The 14,376-nt window shown below is 48.3% G+C and overlaps 1 protein-coding gene across 3 annotated transcripts in view; it reads right to left on the reverse strand.

Moving 5' to 3' along the window:
- The window catches only part of PPT2 (palmitoyl-protein thioesterase 2), a 65,244-nt gene that overhangs the window by 39,991 nt on the left and 10,877 nt on the right, over positions 1–14,376 (reverse strand). For all 3 annotated transcript variants that reach the window (XM_063938147.1, XM_063938146.1, XM_063938148.1), the window contains exon 3: positions 7,419–7,575. In XM_063938147.1, coding sequence (XP_063794217.1) covers positions 7,419–7,575 — 157 coding nt within the window. The remainder of the gene's footprint in view (positions 1–7,418; positions 7,576–14,376) is intronic.

Here is a 14,376-nt window from a genome sequence, read left to right on the forward strand (position 1 = left end):
GCTGAATAGTGCGGTCTATATTGAGCAATAGAAGCTCCCTGGATCTCGCTTTTATCAAGAGATCATCTAGGTAAGGGACAATATTGACCCCCTGGACTTGGAGCTGGAATATCATCTCTGCCATTACCTTCGTGAAGACCCTCGGAGCTGTGGACAGACCAAAGGGTAGCGCATGGAACTGGTAGTGATCTTCAGCAGGGCAAACCGCAGGTAAGCCTGGTGAGGCGGCCAAATCGGGATATGGAGATAAACATCCTTTATATCCAACGAAACCATGAACTCCTGTTCTTCCAGACCCGCAATCACTGCTCGCAAGGATTCCATCTTCAACCTGAAAACCTTTAGGTAAGGGTTCAAGGATTTTAGATTCAAAATGGGCCTTACCGAACTGTCCGGTTTTGGTACCACAAACAGGTTGGAGTAGTAACCCTTTCCCTGTTGTAGTGGCACTGGAACAATAATGTGGGACTGGACCAACTTTAGGACAGCCTGTTGCAACGTAACTCGTGTATCCCCAAAACTGGTAAGCTTATTTTGAAAAATCGTTGGGGAGGAGCGCCGTCAAACTCCAGCTTGTAGCCCTGAGAAATTAGGTCCCTTACCCAGGCATCCTGGCAGGAGCTTTCCCAGACGTGGCTGAAGTGACGCAGCCGAGCTCCCACCTCGAGATCCCCTCGGGGTGGGGGGGTACCGTCATGCTGAGGCCTTAGTGGAAGCTGAACTGGTGCTTTGTTCCTGAGAACCTGCAGCGGTTGGTTTTCTTGTCTTGCACCTGGTTTCTCTCGCTGCATTGAAGACGCCTCTGGCTCTTGATCTGAACCTGGCAGATCGAAAGGACTGGGTAGACGGCCCCGGGTAGGAACGCCTAGCCTGCGGGGCCCCAGAGGGAAGAAACAGATTTTACCGAAGTACCCTTAGAAATCCACGTATCCAACTCAACCCCGAATAGCCACTCCCCTGAGAAAGGAAGAGAATCCACACTGCGCTTGGAATCTGTGTCTGCAAGCCACTGACGCAGCCCCGGCTCCTTTGGACCCCATCGTACTAAGGGGGTCATTCAGAGTTGATGCTAGCTGCATTTGTTCGCAGCGCAGCGAAAAGGCTGAAAAACAGCAGTTCTGCGCATGCGTATGCGGCGTAATGCGCACGTGTGACGTACGGGCACAACGAACGATTTAGTTTTGCACAGGGTCTAGCGATGCATTCCAGTCGCACTGGTTGCCGCAAAGTGATTGACATGAAGGGGGCGTTTCTAGGTGGCAACTGACCGTTTTCAGGGAGTGTTCGGAAAAAAGCAGGCGTGCCAGGGAAAATGCAGGCGTGGCTGGGCGACCGCTGGGCGTGTGTTTGACGTCAAATCCGGAACTGAGTAGTCTGAAGTGATCGCAAGCGCCGAGTAGGTTTTGAGCTACTCTGAAACTACACAAAAAAATTTTTGCAGGCGCTACGCGATACAACCGTTCGCACTTCTGCTAAGCTAGAATACACTCCCAGTGGGCGGCGGCATAGCGTTTGCACGGCTGCTAACAACTGCTAGCGAGCGATCAACTCGGAATGACCCCCTAAGTCCCAAATATCCCTCATGGATGTTAGAGAAACAACAAGCATTCTATAAAAAAAAGCCTATGCTAATTTTTTCATTGCACCATTATTTCAAACGTGCCACAAACTGTGCTCACTGCCCGTCATTGTGAGATAATGGAAGAGGAAGTGTAGGAGACTAAGCATTGAACAGGGAGGGGACCGTGATGGGTATTGTATAAACGTGTTACAGGCATGTCGTGTCAGGTGACAGATCAGGAATGGAATTATCCGGAAATACTGGATGTCACAGATATTAGCACAAGGATGGAAAAGAGATCAGGCACGTGACAGTGACAGAAGTGACCTACAAATAATAATAACCCGTTTATATATATATATATATATATATATATATATATATATATATATTTTTTTTTTTTTTTTTTAAGAATTTACTCACCGGTAATTCTATTTCTCGTAGTCCGTAGTGGATGCTGGGGACTCCGTAAGGACCATGGGGAATAGACGGGCTCCGCAGGAGACTGGGCACTCTAAAGAAAGATTCAGTACTATCTGGTGTGCACTGGCTCCTCCCTCTATGCCCCTCCTCCAGACCTCAGTTAAGGAAACTGTGCCCGGAAGAGCTGACATTACAAGGAAAGGATTTTGGAATACAGGGTAAGACTCATACCAGCCACACCAATCACACTGTACAACTTGTGATAAACTTACCCAGTTAACAGTATGAACAACAACTGAGCATCACTCAACCGATGCTACATAACCATAACCCTTTGTTAAGCAATAACTATATACACGTATTGCAGAAAGTCCGCACTTGGGACGGGCGCCCAGCATCCACTACGGACTACGAGAAATAGAATTACCGGTGAGTAAATTCTTATTTTCTCTAACGTCCTAGTGGATGCTGGGGACTCCGTAATGACCATGGGGATTATACCAAAGCTCCCAAACGGGCGGGAGAGTGCGGATGACTCTGCAGCACCGAATGGGCAAACACAAGGTCCTCCTCAGCCAGGGTATCAAACCTGTAGAATTTTGCAAAAGTGTTTGAACCCGACCAAGTAGCAGCTCGGCAAAGCTGTAATGCCAAGACCCCTCGGGCAGCCGCCCCAAGAAGAGCCCACTTTCCTTGTGGAATGGGCTTTCACTGATTTCGGCTGCGGCAATCCCGCCGCAGAATGAGCCTGCTGAATCGTGTTACAGATCCAGCGAGCAATAGTTTGCTTTGAAGCAGGAGCACCCAGCTTGTTGGATGCATACAGGATAAACAGCGAGTCAGTCTTCCTGACACCAGCCGTTCTGGTTACATAAATCTTCAAAGCCCGGACTACGTCCAGCAACTTGGAGTCCTCCAAGTCACGAGTAGCCGCAGGCACCACAATAGGTTGGTTCAAATGAAAAGATGACACCACCTTTGGCAGAAACTGCGGACGAGTCCGCAATTCTGCCCTGTCCATATGGAAAACCAGATAGGGGCTTTTACATGACAAAGCCGCCAATTCTGACACACGCCTAGCTGAAGCTAAAGCCAACAGCATGACCACTTTCCACGTGAGATACTTTAGTTCCACGGTCTTAAGTGGCTCAAACTAGTGGGATTTCAGGAAATCCAATATCACGTTAAGATCCCAAGGTGCCACTGGTGGCACAAAAGGGGCCTGAATATGCAGCACTCCCTTAACAAACGTCTGAACCTCAGGCAGTGAAGCCAGTTCTTTTTGAAAGAAGATGGATAGGGCCGAAATCTGGACCTTTATGGACCCTAATTTTAGGCCCATAGTCACACCTGACTGTAGGAAGTGCAGGAATCGACCCAGCTGGAATTCCTCTGTAGGGGCCTTCCTGGCCTCACACCAAGCAACATATTTTCGCCATATACGGTGATAATGCTTTGTTGTCACGTCCTTCCTAGCCTTTATCAGCGTAGGAATAACTTCATCCGGAATACCCTTTTCTGCTAGGATTCGGCGTTCAACCGCCATGCCGTCAAACGCAGCCGCGGTAAGTCTTGGAACAGACAGGGCCCCTGTTGCAACAGGTCCTGTCTGAGAGGCAGAGGCCATGGTTCCTCTGTGAGCATTTCTTGCAGTTCCGGGTACCAAGTCCTTCTTGGCCAGTCCGGAACAATGAGTATTGTTTTCACTCTTCTTTTCCTTACGATTCTCAGTACCGTGGGTATGAGAGGAAGAGGAGGAAACACATAGACCGACTGGAACACCCACGGTGTTACCAGTGCGACCACAGCTATCGCCTGAGGGTCCCTTGACCTGGCGCAATACCTTTTTAGCTTTTTGTTGAGGCGGGACGCCATCATGTCCACCTGTGGCAGTTCCCACCGACTTGCAATCTGCGTGAAGACTTCTTGATGAAGTCCCCACTCTCCCGGGTGGAGGTCGTGCCTGCTGAGGAAGTCTGCTTCCCAGTTGTCCACTCCCGGAATGAACACTGCTGACAGTGCTTGCACGTGATTCTCCGCCCAACGAAGAATCCTGGTGGCTTCCGCCATCGCCACTCTGCTTCTTGTACCGCCCTGGCTGTTTACATGAGCCACTGCGGTGATGTTGTCTGACTGAATCAGCACCGGTTGGTTGCGAAGCAGAGGCTCCGCTTGACTCAGGGCGTTGTATATGGCCCTTAGTTCCAGGATATTTATGTGCAGACAAGCCTCCTGACTTGACCACAACCCTTGGAAGTTTCTTCCCTGAGTGACTGCCCCCCATCCTCGGAGGCTCGCATCCGTGGTCACCAGGACCCAGTCCTGTATGCCGAGCCTGCGGCCCTCGAGAAGGTGAGCACTCTGCAGCCACCACAGAAGAGACACCCTGGCCCTGGGGGACAGGGTGATCAGCCGATGCATCTGAAGATGCGATCCGGACCACTTGTCCAACAGATCCCACTGAAAGATCCTCGCATGGAACCTGCCGAAGGGAATGGCTTCGTATGATGCCACCATCTTTCCTAGGACTCGCGTGCAGTGATGCACAGACACCTGTTTCGGTTTTAAGAGGTCTCTGACTAGAGTCACGAGCTCCTGAGCCTTCTCCGCCGGGAGAAACACCTTCTTCTGGTCTGTGTCCAGAATCATGCCCAGAAAGGGCAGACGCGTCGTAGGAATCAGCTGCGATTTTGGGATATTCAGAATCCAGCCGTGCTGTTGCAACACTTCCTGAGAGTGTGCTACGCTGATCAGCAACTGCTCTCTGGACCTCGCCTTTATGAGGAGATCATCCAAATATGGGATAATTGTGACTCCTTGCTTTCTCAGGAGCACCATCATTTCCGCCATTACCTTGGTAAATATTCTCGGTGCCGTGGAGAGCCCAAACGGCAACGTCTGGAATTGGTAATGACAGTCCTGTACCACAAATCTGAGGTACTCCTGATGAGGTGGATAAATGGGGACATGCAAGTAAGCATCCTTGATGTCCAGAGACACCATAAAATCCCCCTCTTCCATGCTTACAATGACCGCTCTGAGCGATTCCATTTTGAACTTGAATTTCTTCAGATAAATGTTCAGGGATTTTAAATTCAAGATGGGTCTGACCGAACCGTCCGGTTTCGGTACTACAAACATAGTGGAATAGTAACCCCTTCCCTGTTGAAGGAGAGGAACCTTTACAACCACCTGCTGGAGGTATAACTTGTGAATTGCTGCCAGCACTGCCTCCCTTTCGATGGGGGAAGCTGGCAAGGCCGATTTTAGGTAACGGTGAGGGGGCGTCACCTCGAATTCCAGTTTGTATCCCTGAGACACAACTTGTATAGCCCAAGGATCCACCCGTGAGCGAACCCACTGGTGGCTGAAATGTCGGAGACGCGCCCCCACGGCTCCTGGCTCCGCCTGTGGAGCCCCAGCGTCATGCGGTGGACAAACAATTCCTCACCCTTATAAGGTAAAACCTCCATGTGTTTTTTAGAGTCGGTATCCCCTGTTCATTGCCGAGTCCATAAGACCCTTCTGGCAGAAATGGACATTGCGTTTACTCTAGAGCCCAGCAGGCAAATGTCCCTCTGGGCATCCCGCATATATAGGACCGCGTCCTTGATGTATGCCAGGGTCATTAGAACAGAGTCCCTGTCCAGGGTATCTAACTCCTCAGACAGAGTATCCGTCCATGCTGCTACCGCACTACACATCCAGGCCGAAGCAATTGCTGGCCTCAGCAGCGTACCAGGATGTGTGTAAACAGACTTCAGGATAGCTTCCTGCTTTCTATCCGCAGGATCCTTTAGGGCGGCCGTATCCTGAGACGGCAGGGCCACCTTCTTAGATAAGCGTGTCAACGCCTTGTCTACCCTGGGGGAGGATTCCCAGCGTAACCTGTCCGTTGGCGGGAAAGGATACGCCATCAGCAATCTCTTGGAAATTACTACCTTCCTATCAGGGGAATCCCACGCTTTTTCACATAATTCATTCAATTCATGTGACGGGGGAAAAGCCACTTCTTGCTGGAATCAGATTCCGTGTCGACGTCTGTGTCAACTAACTGGGATATTGGGCGCTTTTGAGACCCTGACGGCCTCTGCGCTGTGGGAGCAGGCATGGGTTGAGACCCCGACTGTCCCAAGGCTACAGCTTTATCCAATCTGTTATGTAAGGAGCTTACATTATCATTTAACACCTTCCACATATCCATCCAATCAGGTGTCGGCCCCGTCGGGGGCGACACCACATCTATTTGCACTTGTTCTGCCTCCACGTATCCTTCCTCATCAAACATGTCGACACAGGCGTACCGACACACCGCACACATACAGGGAACGCTCTGACTGAGGACAGGACCCCTCAAAGGCTTTTGGGGAGACAGAGAGAGAGTATGCCAGCACACACCCCAGCGCTATATAACCTAGGGATTATACTGTACCTTAGTGTTTACCCAGTAGCTGCTGTTTTTATATATATATATCTGCGCCTAAATTTATGTGCCCCCCCTCTCTTTTTTACCCTCTATTGCACCTGTAGACAGCAGGGGAGAGCTTGGGGAGCGTCCTTCCAGCGGAGCTGTGAAGAGAAAATGGCGCTGGTGTGCTGAGGAAGAAGGCCCCGCCCCCTCAGCGGCGAGCTTCTGTCCCGCTTCTCATGTGTAAAAATGGCGGGGGCTCGCACATATATACAGTGCCTGACTGTATATATGTATACTTTTGCCATCAGGTATCTTAATTGCTGCCCAGGGCGCCCCTCCCCTGCGCCCTACACCCTACAGTGACCGGAGTGTGTGGGTGTGCTGCGGGAGCAATGGCGCACAGCTGCAGTGCTGTGCGCTACCTTAAGTGAAGACAGGAGTCTTCTGCCGCCGATTTCGATGTCTTCTTGCTTCTGCTGCTTCTGTACTTCTGGCTCTGCGAGGGGGACGGCAGCGCGGCTCCGGGAACGGACGATCAAGGTTAGGTACCTGTGTTCGATCCCTCTGGAGCTAATGGTGTCCAGTAGCCTAAGAAGCGCAACCTAGCTGCAGTGAGTAGGTTTGCTTCTCTCCCCTCAGTCCCTCGTAGCAGAGAGTCTGTTGCCAGCAGAAGCTCTCTGAAAATAAAAAACCTGACAAAATACTTTCTTTTCTAGCAAGCTCAGGAGAGCCCACTAGGAGCACCCAGCTCTGGCCGGGCACAGATTCTAACTGAGGTCTGGAGGAGGGGCATAGAGGGAGGAGCCAGTGCACACCAGATAGTACTGAATCTTTCTTTAGAGTGCCCAGTCTCCTGCGGAGCCCGTCTATTCCCCATGGTCCTTACGGAGTCCCCAGCATCCACTAGGACATTAGAGAAATTATATATATATATATATATATATATATATATATATATATATATATATATATATATATATATAAATAATATACAGTAAACGGTATATAAGGAGCAGCTCGCACCTTGTGAGTAGCAGAGCAGGTGCACCCCTTCACTGCCGGCGTTCTGCATTATTGGGTAGATGGCCTCCCGGAACCCCATCACTTGCTTCCAGAGAGGCTGTAAACTCGCCTTGCGGTCAAACAAGTCCAGGACTGAGATATTGGTGCCCGGGTGACACTGTCAGAACATAAAGAAGTGAGTGATATTAAAGCCACACAAACAGGGATATACGCCCCATCAACTATACTGAAACACGCAGCATTACTGCAGTCCACAGTTATATACATATGAGGCTTGTACATACACACAGTCATGCCAGCCAGTAGCAGCCGCTCTCCCCACCTCTACATACAGTGCCAGCCTCCAAGCTCATCCCATCAGCACGCCAACAGTAAGAGTTTCCCTCTCCCTTTAAAGCACCCCAGTCTTTTTGACACAAACAGATGGCGAAACCAGCCTCGCTTTTCATAAATACCCGGCCAGTACCAGCCTCGCCATAGATACCCCGTCAGTACCAGCCTTGCTTTTCATAAATACCCAGTCAGTACCAGCCTTGCTTTTCATAAATACCCCACCAGTACCAGCCTTGATTTCATAAATACCCCGCCACTACCAGACTCTCTTTTCATAAATACCCCGCCAGTACCAGCCTCGCTTTTTATAAATACCCCGCCAGTACCAGCCTCGCTTTTTATAAATACCCAGCCAGTACCAGCCTCTCTTTTCATAAATACCCAGCCAGTACCAGCCTCGCTTTTCATAAATACCCTGCCAGTACCAGCCTCTCTTTTCATAAATACCCCGCCAGTACCAGCCTCTCTTTTCATAAATACCCTGCCAGTACCAGCCTCGCTTTTTATAAATACCCTGTCAGTACCAGCCTCTCTTTTCATAAATACCCCGCCAGTACCAGCCTCGCTTTTTATAAATACACCGCCAGTACCAGCCTCGCTTTTTATAAATACCCCGCCAGTACCAGCATCGCTTTTTATAAATACCCCGCCAGTACCAGCCTCGCTTTTTATAAATACCACGCAAGTACCAGCCTCGCTTTTCATAAATACCACGCCAGTACCAGCCTCTCTTTTCATAAATACCCTGCCAGTACCAGCCTCGCTTTTCATAAATACCCCGCCAGTACCAGCCTCGCTTTTTATAAATACCACGCAAGTACCCGCTTCGCTTTTCATAAATATCCCAAAAGTACCAGCCTCGCTTTTGATAAATACCCGGCCAGTACCAGCCTCGCTTTTCATAAATATCCCGCCAGTACCCGCCTTGCTTTTCATAAATACCCCACCAGTAACAGCCTCGCTTTTCATAAACACCCGGCCAGTACCAGCCTCCCTTTTCATAAATACCCCGCCGATACCAGCCTCTTTTTTCATAAAAACATAAACACCCCACCAGTACCAGCAACGATTTTCATAAATACCCCGCCAGTAACCTCCTCGCTTTTCATAAATAACAGGCCAGTACCAGCCTCTCTTTTCATAAATACCCCGCCAGTAAGAGCATTGCTTTTCATAAATACAACAGACAAAGAGGAAGGGGGGTGCAAATCCCCACCCCCAAATTCCCTTCCGCACACTGAAAATTACCTGTAACAATCCCTGAACCTATCTGGTAATAAAATTCTGAGAATTCGTCACAAATGTTTGCAAACACATGTTTAGCTGCTGGCCACTTCACGGCTTCTCTGATACAGCAGTCCTAACCTACATAATAGCAGTGCCCACATAGGGCCATGTAATTTGTCACAGTACGCCTCATGATAAAGGCTATTACTAAAACACTTCCAGACAGAGAGCTAACTTACCCGGGAGCCACATCCAGGATCTCTCATTGGCACTACAAGGAACAGCATGCCTTCCAAATGCTACTCCCATTCAATGCCTCATGCACACAAGCAGACAAACAATTTGGAAGCTGCTCAATCATACCTGGAGGTAATTATATTATAAATACCCCGCCAGTACCAGCCTCACTTTTTAGAAATACCCCACAAGTACCCGCTTCGTTTTTTTTATAAATACCCCGACACTATCAGCCTAGCTTTTCATAAATATCCTGTCAGTACCAACCTCGCTTTTCATAAATACCCAGCCAGTACCAGCCTCGCTTTTCATAAATACCCCACCAGTACCAGCCTCGCTTTTCATAAATACCCCACCAGTACCAGCCTCGCTTTTCATAAATACCCCGCCAGTACCAGCCTCGCTTTTTAGAAACACCCCACAAGTACCCGCTTCGCTTTTCATAAATACCCCGACAGTATCAGCCTAGCTTTTCATAAATACCCCGCCAGTACCAGCCTCGCTTTTCATAAATACCCCACCAGTACCAGCCTCGCTTTTTATAAATACCCCGCAAGTACCCGCTTCACTTTTTATAAACACCCCAACAGTACCAGCCTCGTTTTTCATAAATACCCTGCCAGTACTAGCCTCGCTTTATATAAATACCCCGCAAGTACCCGCTTCGCTTTTTATAAATACCCCGCCAGTAACTGCCTTGTTTTTCATAAATTACTTGTCAGTACGAGCCTCTCTTTTCATAAATACCCTGTCAGTACCAGCCACGCTTTTCATAAATACCCCGCCAGTAACCTCTTTTCATAAATACCCCGCCAGTACGAGCCTCGCTTTTCATAAATACCCCACCAGTACCAGCCTCGCTTTTCATAAATACCTTGCCAGTACCAGCCTCACTTTTCATAAACACCCCGCAAGTACCCTCCTTGCTTTTCATAAATACCCCGCCAGTATCCGCTTCGCTTTTCATAACTACCCTGCAAGTACCCGCCTCCCTTTTCATAAATACCCCGCCAGTACCCACCTCTCTTTTCATAAATACCCCGCCAGTACCCGCCTCTCTTTTCATAAATACCCCACCAGTACCAGTCTCGTTTTTTCATAAATACCCCGCTGATATCAGACTCTTTTTTCATACCTTCCACCGCCAGTACCAGCCTCACTTTTCATAAATACCCTGCCAGTACCAGCCTCGCTTTTTATAAATACCATGCCAGTACCAGCCTTGCTTTTCATAAATACGCCACCAGTACCAGCTTGCTTTTCATAAATACCCAGCCAGTACCAGACTCTCTTTTCATAAATACCCCACCAGTACCAGTCTCGTTTTTTCATAAATACCCCGCTGATATCAGACTCTTTTTTCATACCTTCCACCGCCAGTACCAGCCTCACTTTTCATAAATACCCTGCCAGTACCAGCCTCGCTTTTTATAAATACCATGCCAGTACCAGCCTTGCTTTTCATAAATACGCCACCAGTACCAGCTTGCTTTTCATAAATACCCAGCCAGTACCAGACTCTCTTTTCATAAATACCACGCCAGTACCAGCCGCTCTTTTCATAAATACCACGCCAGTACCAGCCTCTTTTTTTCATAAATACCCAGCCTCTCTCTTTTCATAAATACCCCACCAGTACCAGCCTCACTTTTCATAAATACCCTGCCAGTACCAGCCTCGCCTTTCATAAATACCCCGCCAGCACCAGCCTCGCTTTTTATAAATACCACGCAAGTACCCGCTTCGCTTTTCATAAATATCCCGAAAGTACCAGCCTCGCTTTTCATAAATACCTGGCCAGTACCAGCCTCGCTTTTCATAAATATCCCGCCAGTATCCGCCTTGCTTTTCATAAATACCCCACCAGTAACAGCCTCTCTTTTCATAAACACCCGGCCAGTACCAGCCTCCCTTTTCATAAATACCCCGCCGATACCAGCCTCTTTTTTCATACCTTCCCCCACCAGTACCAGACTCCCTTTTCATAAACACCCCACCAGTACCAGCCACGATTTTCATAAATACCCCGCCAGTAACCTCCTCGCTTTTCATAAATAACCGGCCTGTACCAGCCTCTCTTTTCATAAATACCCCGCCATTAAGAGCATTGCTTTTCATAAATACCCCGCCAGTACCCGCCTTTCTTGTCATAAATACCCCACCAGTACCAGCCTCGCTTTTCATAAATACCCCACCAGTACCAGCCTCGCTTTTCATAAATACCCCGCCAGTACCAGCCTCACTTTTTAGAAATACCCCACAAGTACCCGCTTCGCTTTTCATAAATACCCCGACAGTATCAGCCTAGCTTTTCATAAATATCCTGTCAGTACCAACGTCGCTTTTCATAAATACCCCGCCAGTACCAGCCTCGCTTTTCATAAATACCCCACCAGTACCAGCCTTGCTTTTTATAAATACCCCGCAAGTACCCGCTTCACTTTTTATAAACACCCCAACAGTACCAGCCTCGTTTTTTGTAACTGCCTTGTTTTTCATAAATTACTTGTCAGTACGAGGCTCTCTTTTCATAAATACCCCGTCAGTACCAGCCACGCTTTTCATAAATACCCCGCCAGTAACCTCCTCTTTTCATAAATACCCCGCCAGTACGAGCCTCGCTTTTCATAAATACCCCACCAGTACCCGCCTCGCTTTTCATAAATACCCCGCTAGTGCCAGCCTCGCTTTTCATAAATACCCTGCCAGTACCAGCCTCACTTTTCATAAACACCCTGCAAGTACCCTCCTTGCTTTTCATAAATACCCCGCCAGTACCCGCCTCGCTTTTCATAACTACCCCGCAAGTACCCGCCTCCCTTTTCATAAATACCCCGCCAGTACCCACCTCACTTTTCATAAATACCCCGCCAGTACCCGCCTCTCTTTTCATAAATACCCCACCAGTACCAGCCTCGTTTTTCAAAAATACCCTGCCGATACCAGACTCTTTTTTAATACCTTCCCCCGCCAGTACCAGCCTCTCTTTTCATAAATACCCAGCCAGTACCAGCCTCTCTTTTCATAAATATCCCGCCAGTACCAGCCTCACTTTTCATAAATACCCTGCCAGTACCAGCCTCGCTTTTTATAAATACCCCGCCAGTACCAGCCTCGCTCTTTATAAATACCACGCAAGCTTTTCATAAATACCATGCCAGTACCAGCCTCACTTTTCATAAATACCCCGCCAGTACGAGCCTCGCTTTTCATAAATACGCCACCAGTACCAGCCTTGCTTTTTATAAATACCCAGCCAGTACCAGACTCTCTTTTCATAAATACCCCGCCAGTACCAGCCTCGCTTTTTAGAAACACCCCACAAGTACCCGCTTCGCTTTTCATAAATACCCCGACAGTATCAGCCTAGCTTTTCATAAATATCCTGTCAGTACCAACCTCGCTTTTCATAAATACCCCGCCAGTACCAGCCTCGCTTTTCATAAATACCCCACCAGTACCAGCCTCGCTTTTTATAAATACCCTGCAAGTACCCGCTTCACTTTTTATAAACACCCCAACAGTACCAGCCTCGTTTTTCATAAATACCCTGTCAGTACTAGCCTCGCTTTATATAAATACCCCGCAAGTACCCGCTTCGCTTTTTATAAATACCCCGCCAGTAACTGCCTTGTTTTTCATAAATTACTTGTCAGTACGAGCCTCTCTTTTCATAAATACCCTGTCAGTACCAGCCACGCTTTTCATAAATACCCCGCCAGTAACCTCCTCTTTTCATAAATACCCCGCCAGTACGAGCCTCGCTTTTCATAAATACCCCACCAGTACCCGCATCGCTTTTCATAAATACCCCGCTAGTACCAGCCTCGCTTTTCATAAATACCCTGCCAGTACCAGCCTCACTTTTCATAAACACCCCGCAAGTACCCTCCTTGCTTTTCATAAATACCCTGCCAGTATCCGCTTCGCTTTTCATAACTACCCCGCAAGTACCCGCCTCCCTTTTCATAAATACCCCGCCAGTACCCACCTCTCTTTTCATAAATACCCCGCCAGTACCCACCTCTCTTTTCATAAATACCCCACCAGTACCAGTCTCGTTTTTTCATAAATACCCCGCTGATATCAGACTCATTTTTCATACCTTCCACCGCCAGTACCAGCCTCTCTTTTCATAAATACCCCGCCAGTACCAGCCTCTCTTTTCATAAATACCCAGCCAGTACCAGCCTTGCTTTTCATAAATACCCTGCCAGTACCAGCCTCTCTTTTCATAAATATCCCGCCAGTACCAGCCTCACTTTTCATAAATACCCTGCCAGTACCAGCCTCGCTTTTTATAAATACCCCGCCAGTACCAGCCTCGCTCTTTATAAATACCACGCAAGCTTTTCATAAATACCATGCCAGTACCAGCCTCACTTTTCATAAATACCCCGCCAGTACGAGCCTCGCTTTTCATAAATACGCCACCAGTACCAGCCTTGCTTTTCATAAATACCCAGCCAGTACCAGACTCTCTTTTCATAAATACCACGCCAGTACCAGCCGCTCTTTTCATAAATACCACGCCAGTACCAGCCTCTTTTTTCATAAATACCCTGCCAGTACCAGCCTCTCTCTTTTCATAAATACCCCGCCAGTACCAGCCTCGCTTTATATAAATACCACGCAAGTACCCGCTTCGCTTTTCATAAATATCCCGAAAGTACCAGCCTCACTTATCATAAATATCCTGTCAGTACCAGCCTCGATTTTGATAAATACCCCGCCAGTACCAGCCTCGCTTTTCATAAATATCCCGCCAGTACCCGCCTTGCTTTTCATAAATACCCCACCAGTAACAGCCTCACTTTTCATAAACACCCGGCCAGTACCAGCCTCCCTTTTCATAAATACCCCGCCGATACCAGCCACGATTTTCATAAATACCCCGCCAGTAACCTCCTCGCTTTTCATAAATAACCGGCCAGTACCAGCCTCTCTTTTCATAAATACCCCGCCAGTAAGAGCATTGCTTTTCATAAATACCCCGCCAGTACCCGCCTTTCTTGTCATAAATACCCCACCAGTACCAGCCTCGCTTTTCATAAATACCCCGCCAGTACCAGCCTCACTTTTTAGAAATACCCCACAAGTACCCGCTTCGCTTTTCATAAATACCCCGACAGTATCAGCCTAGCTTTTCATAAATATCCTG

The sequence above is a fragment of the Pseudophryne corroboree genome, chromosome 8 (assembly GCF_028390025.1).
Source record: "Pseudophryne corroboree isolate aPseCor3 chromosome 8, aPseCor3.hap2, whole genome shotgun sequence".
NCBI classification, from domain to species: domain Eukaryota; kingdom Metazoa; phylum Chordata; class Amphibia; order Anura; family Myobatrachidae; genus Pseudophryne; species Pseudophryne corroboree.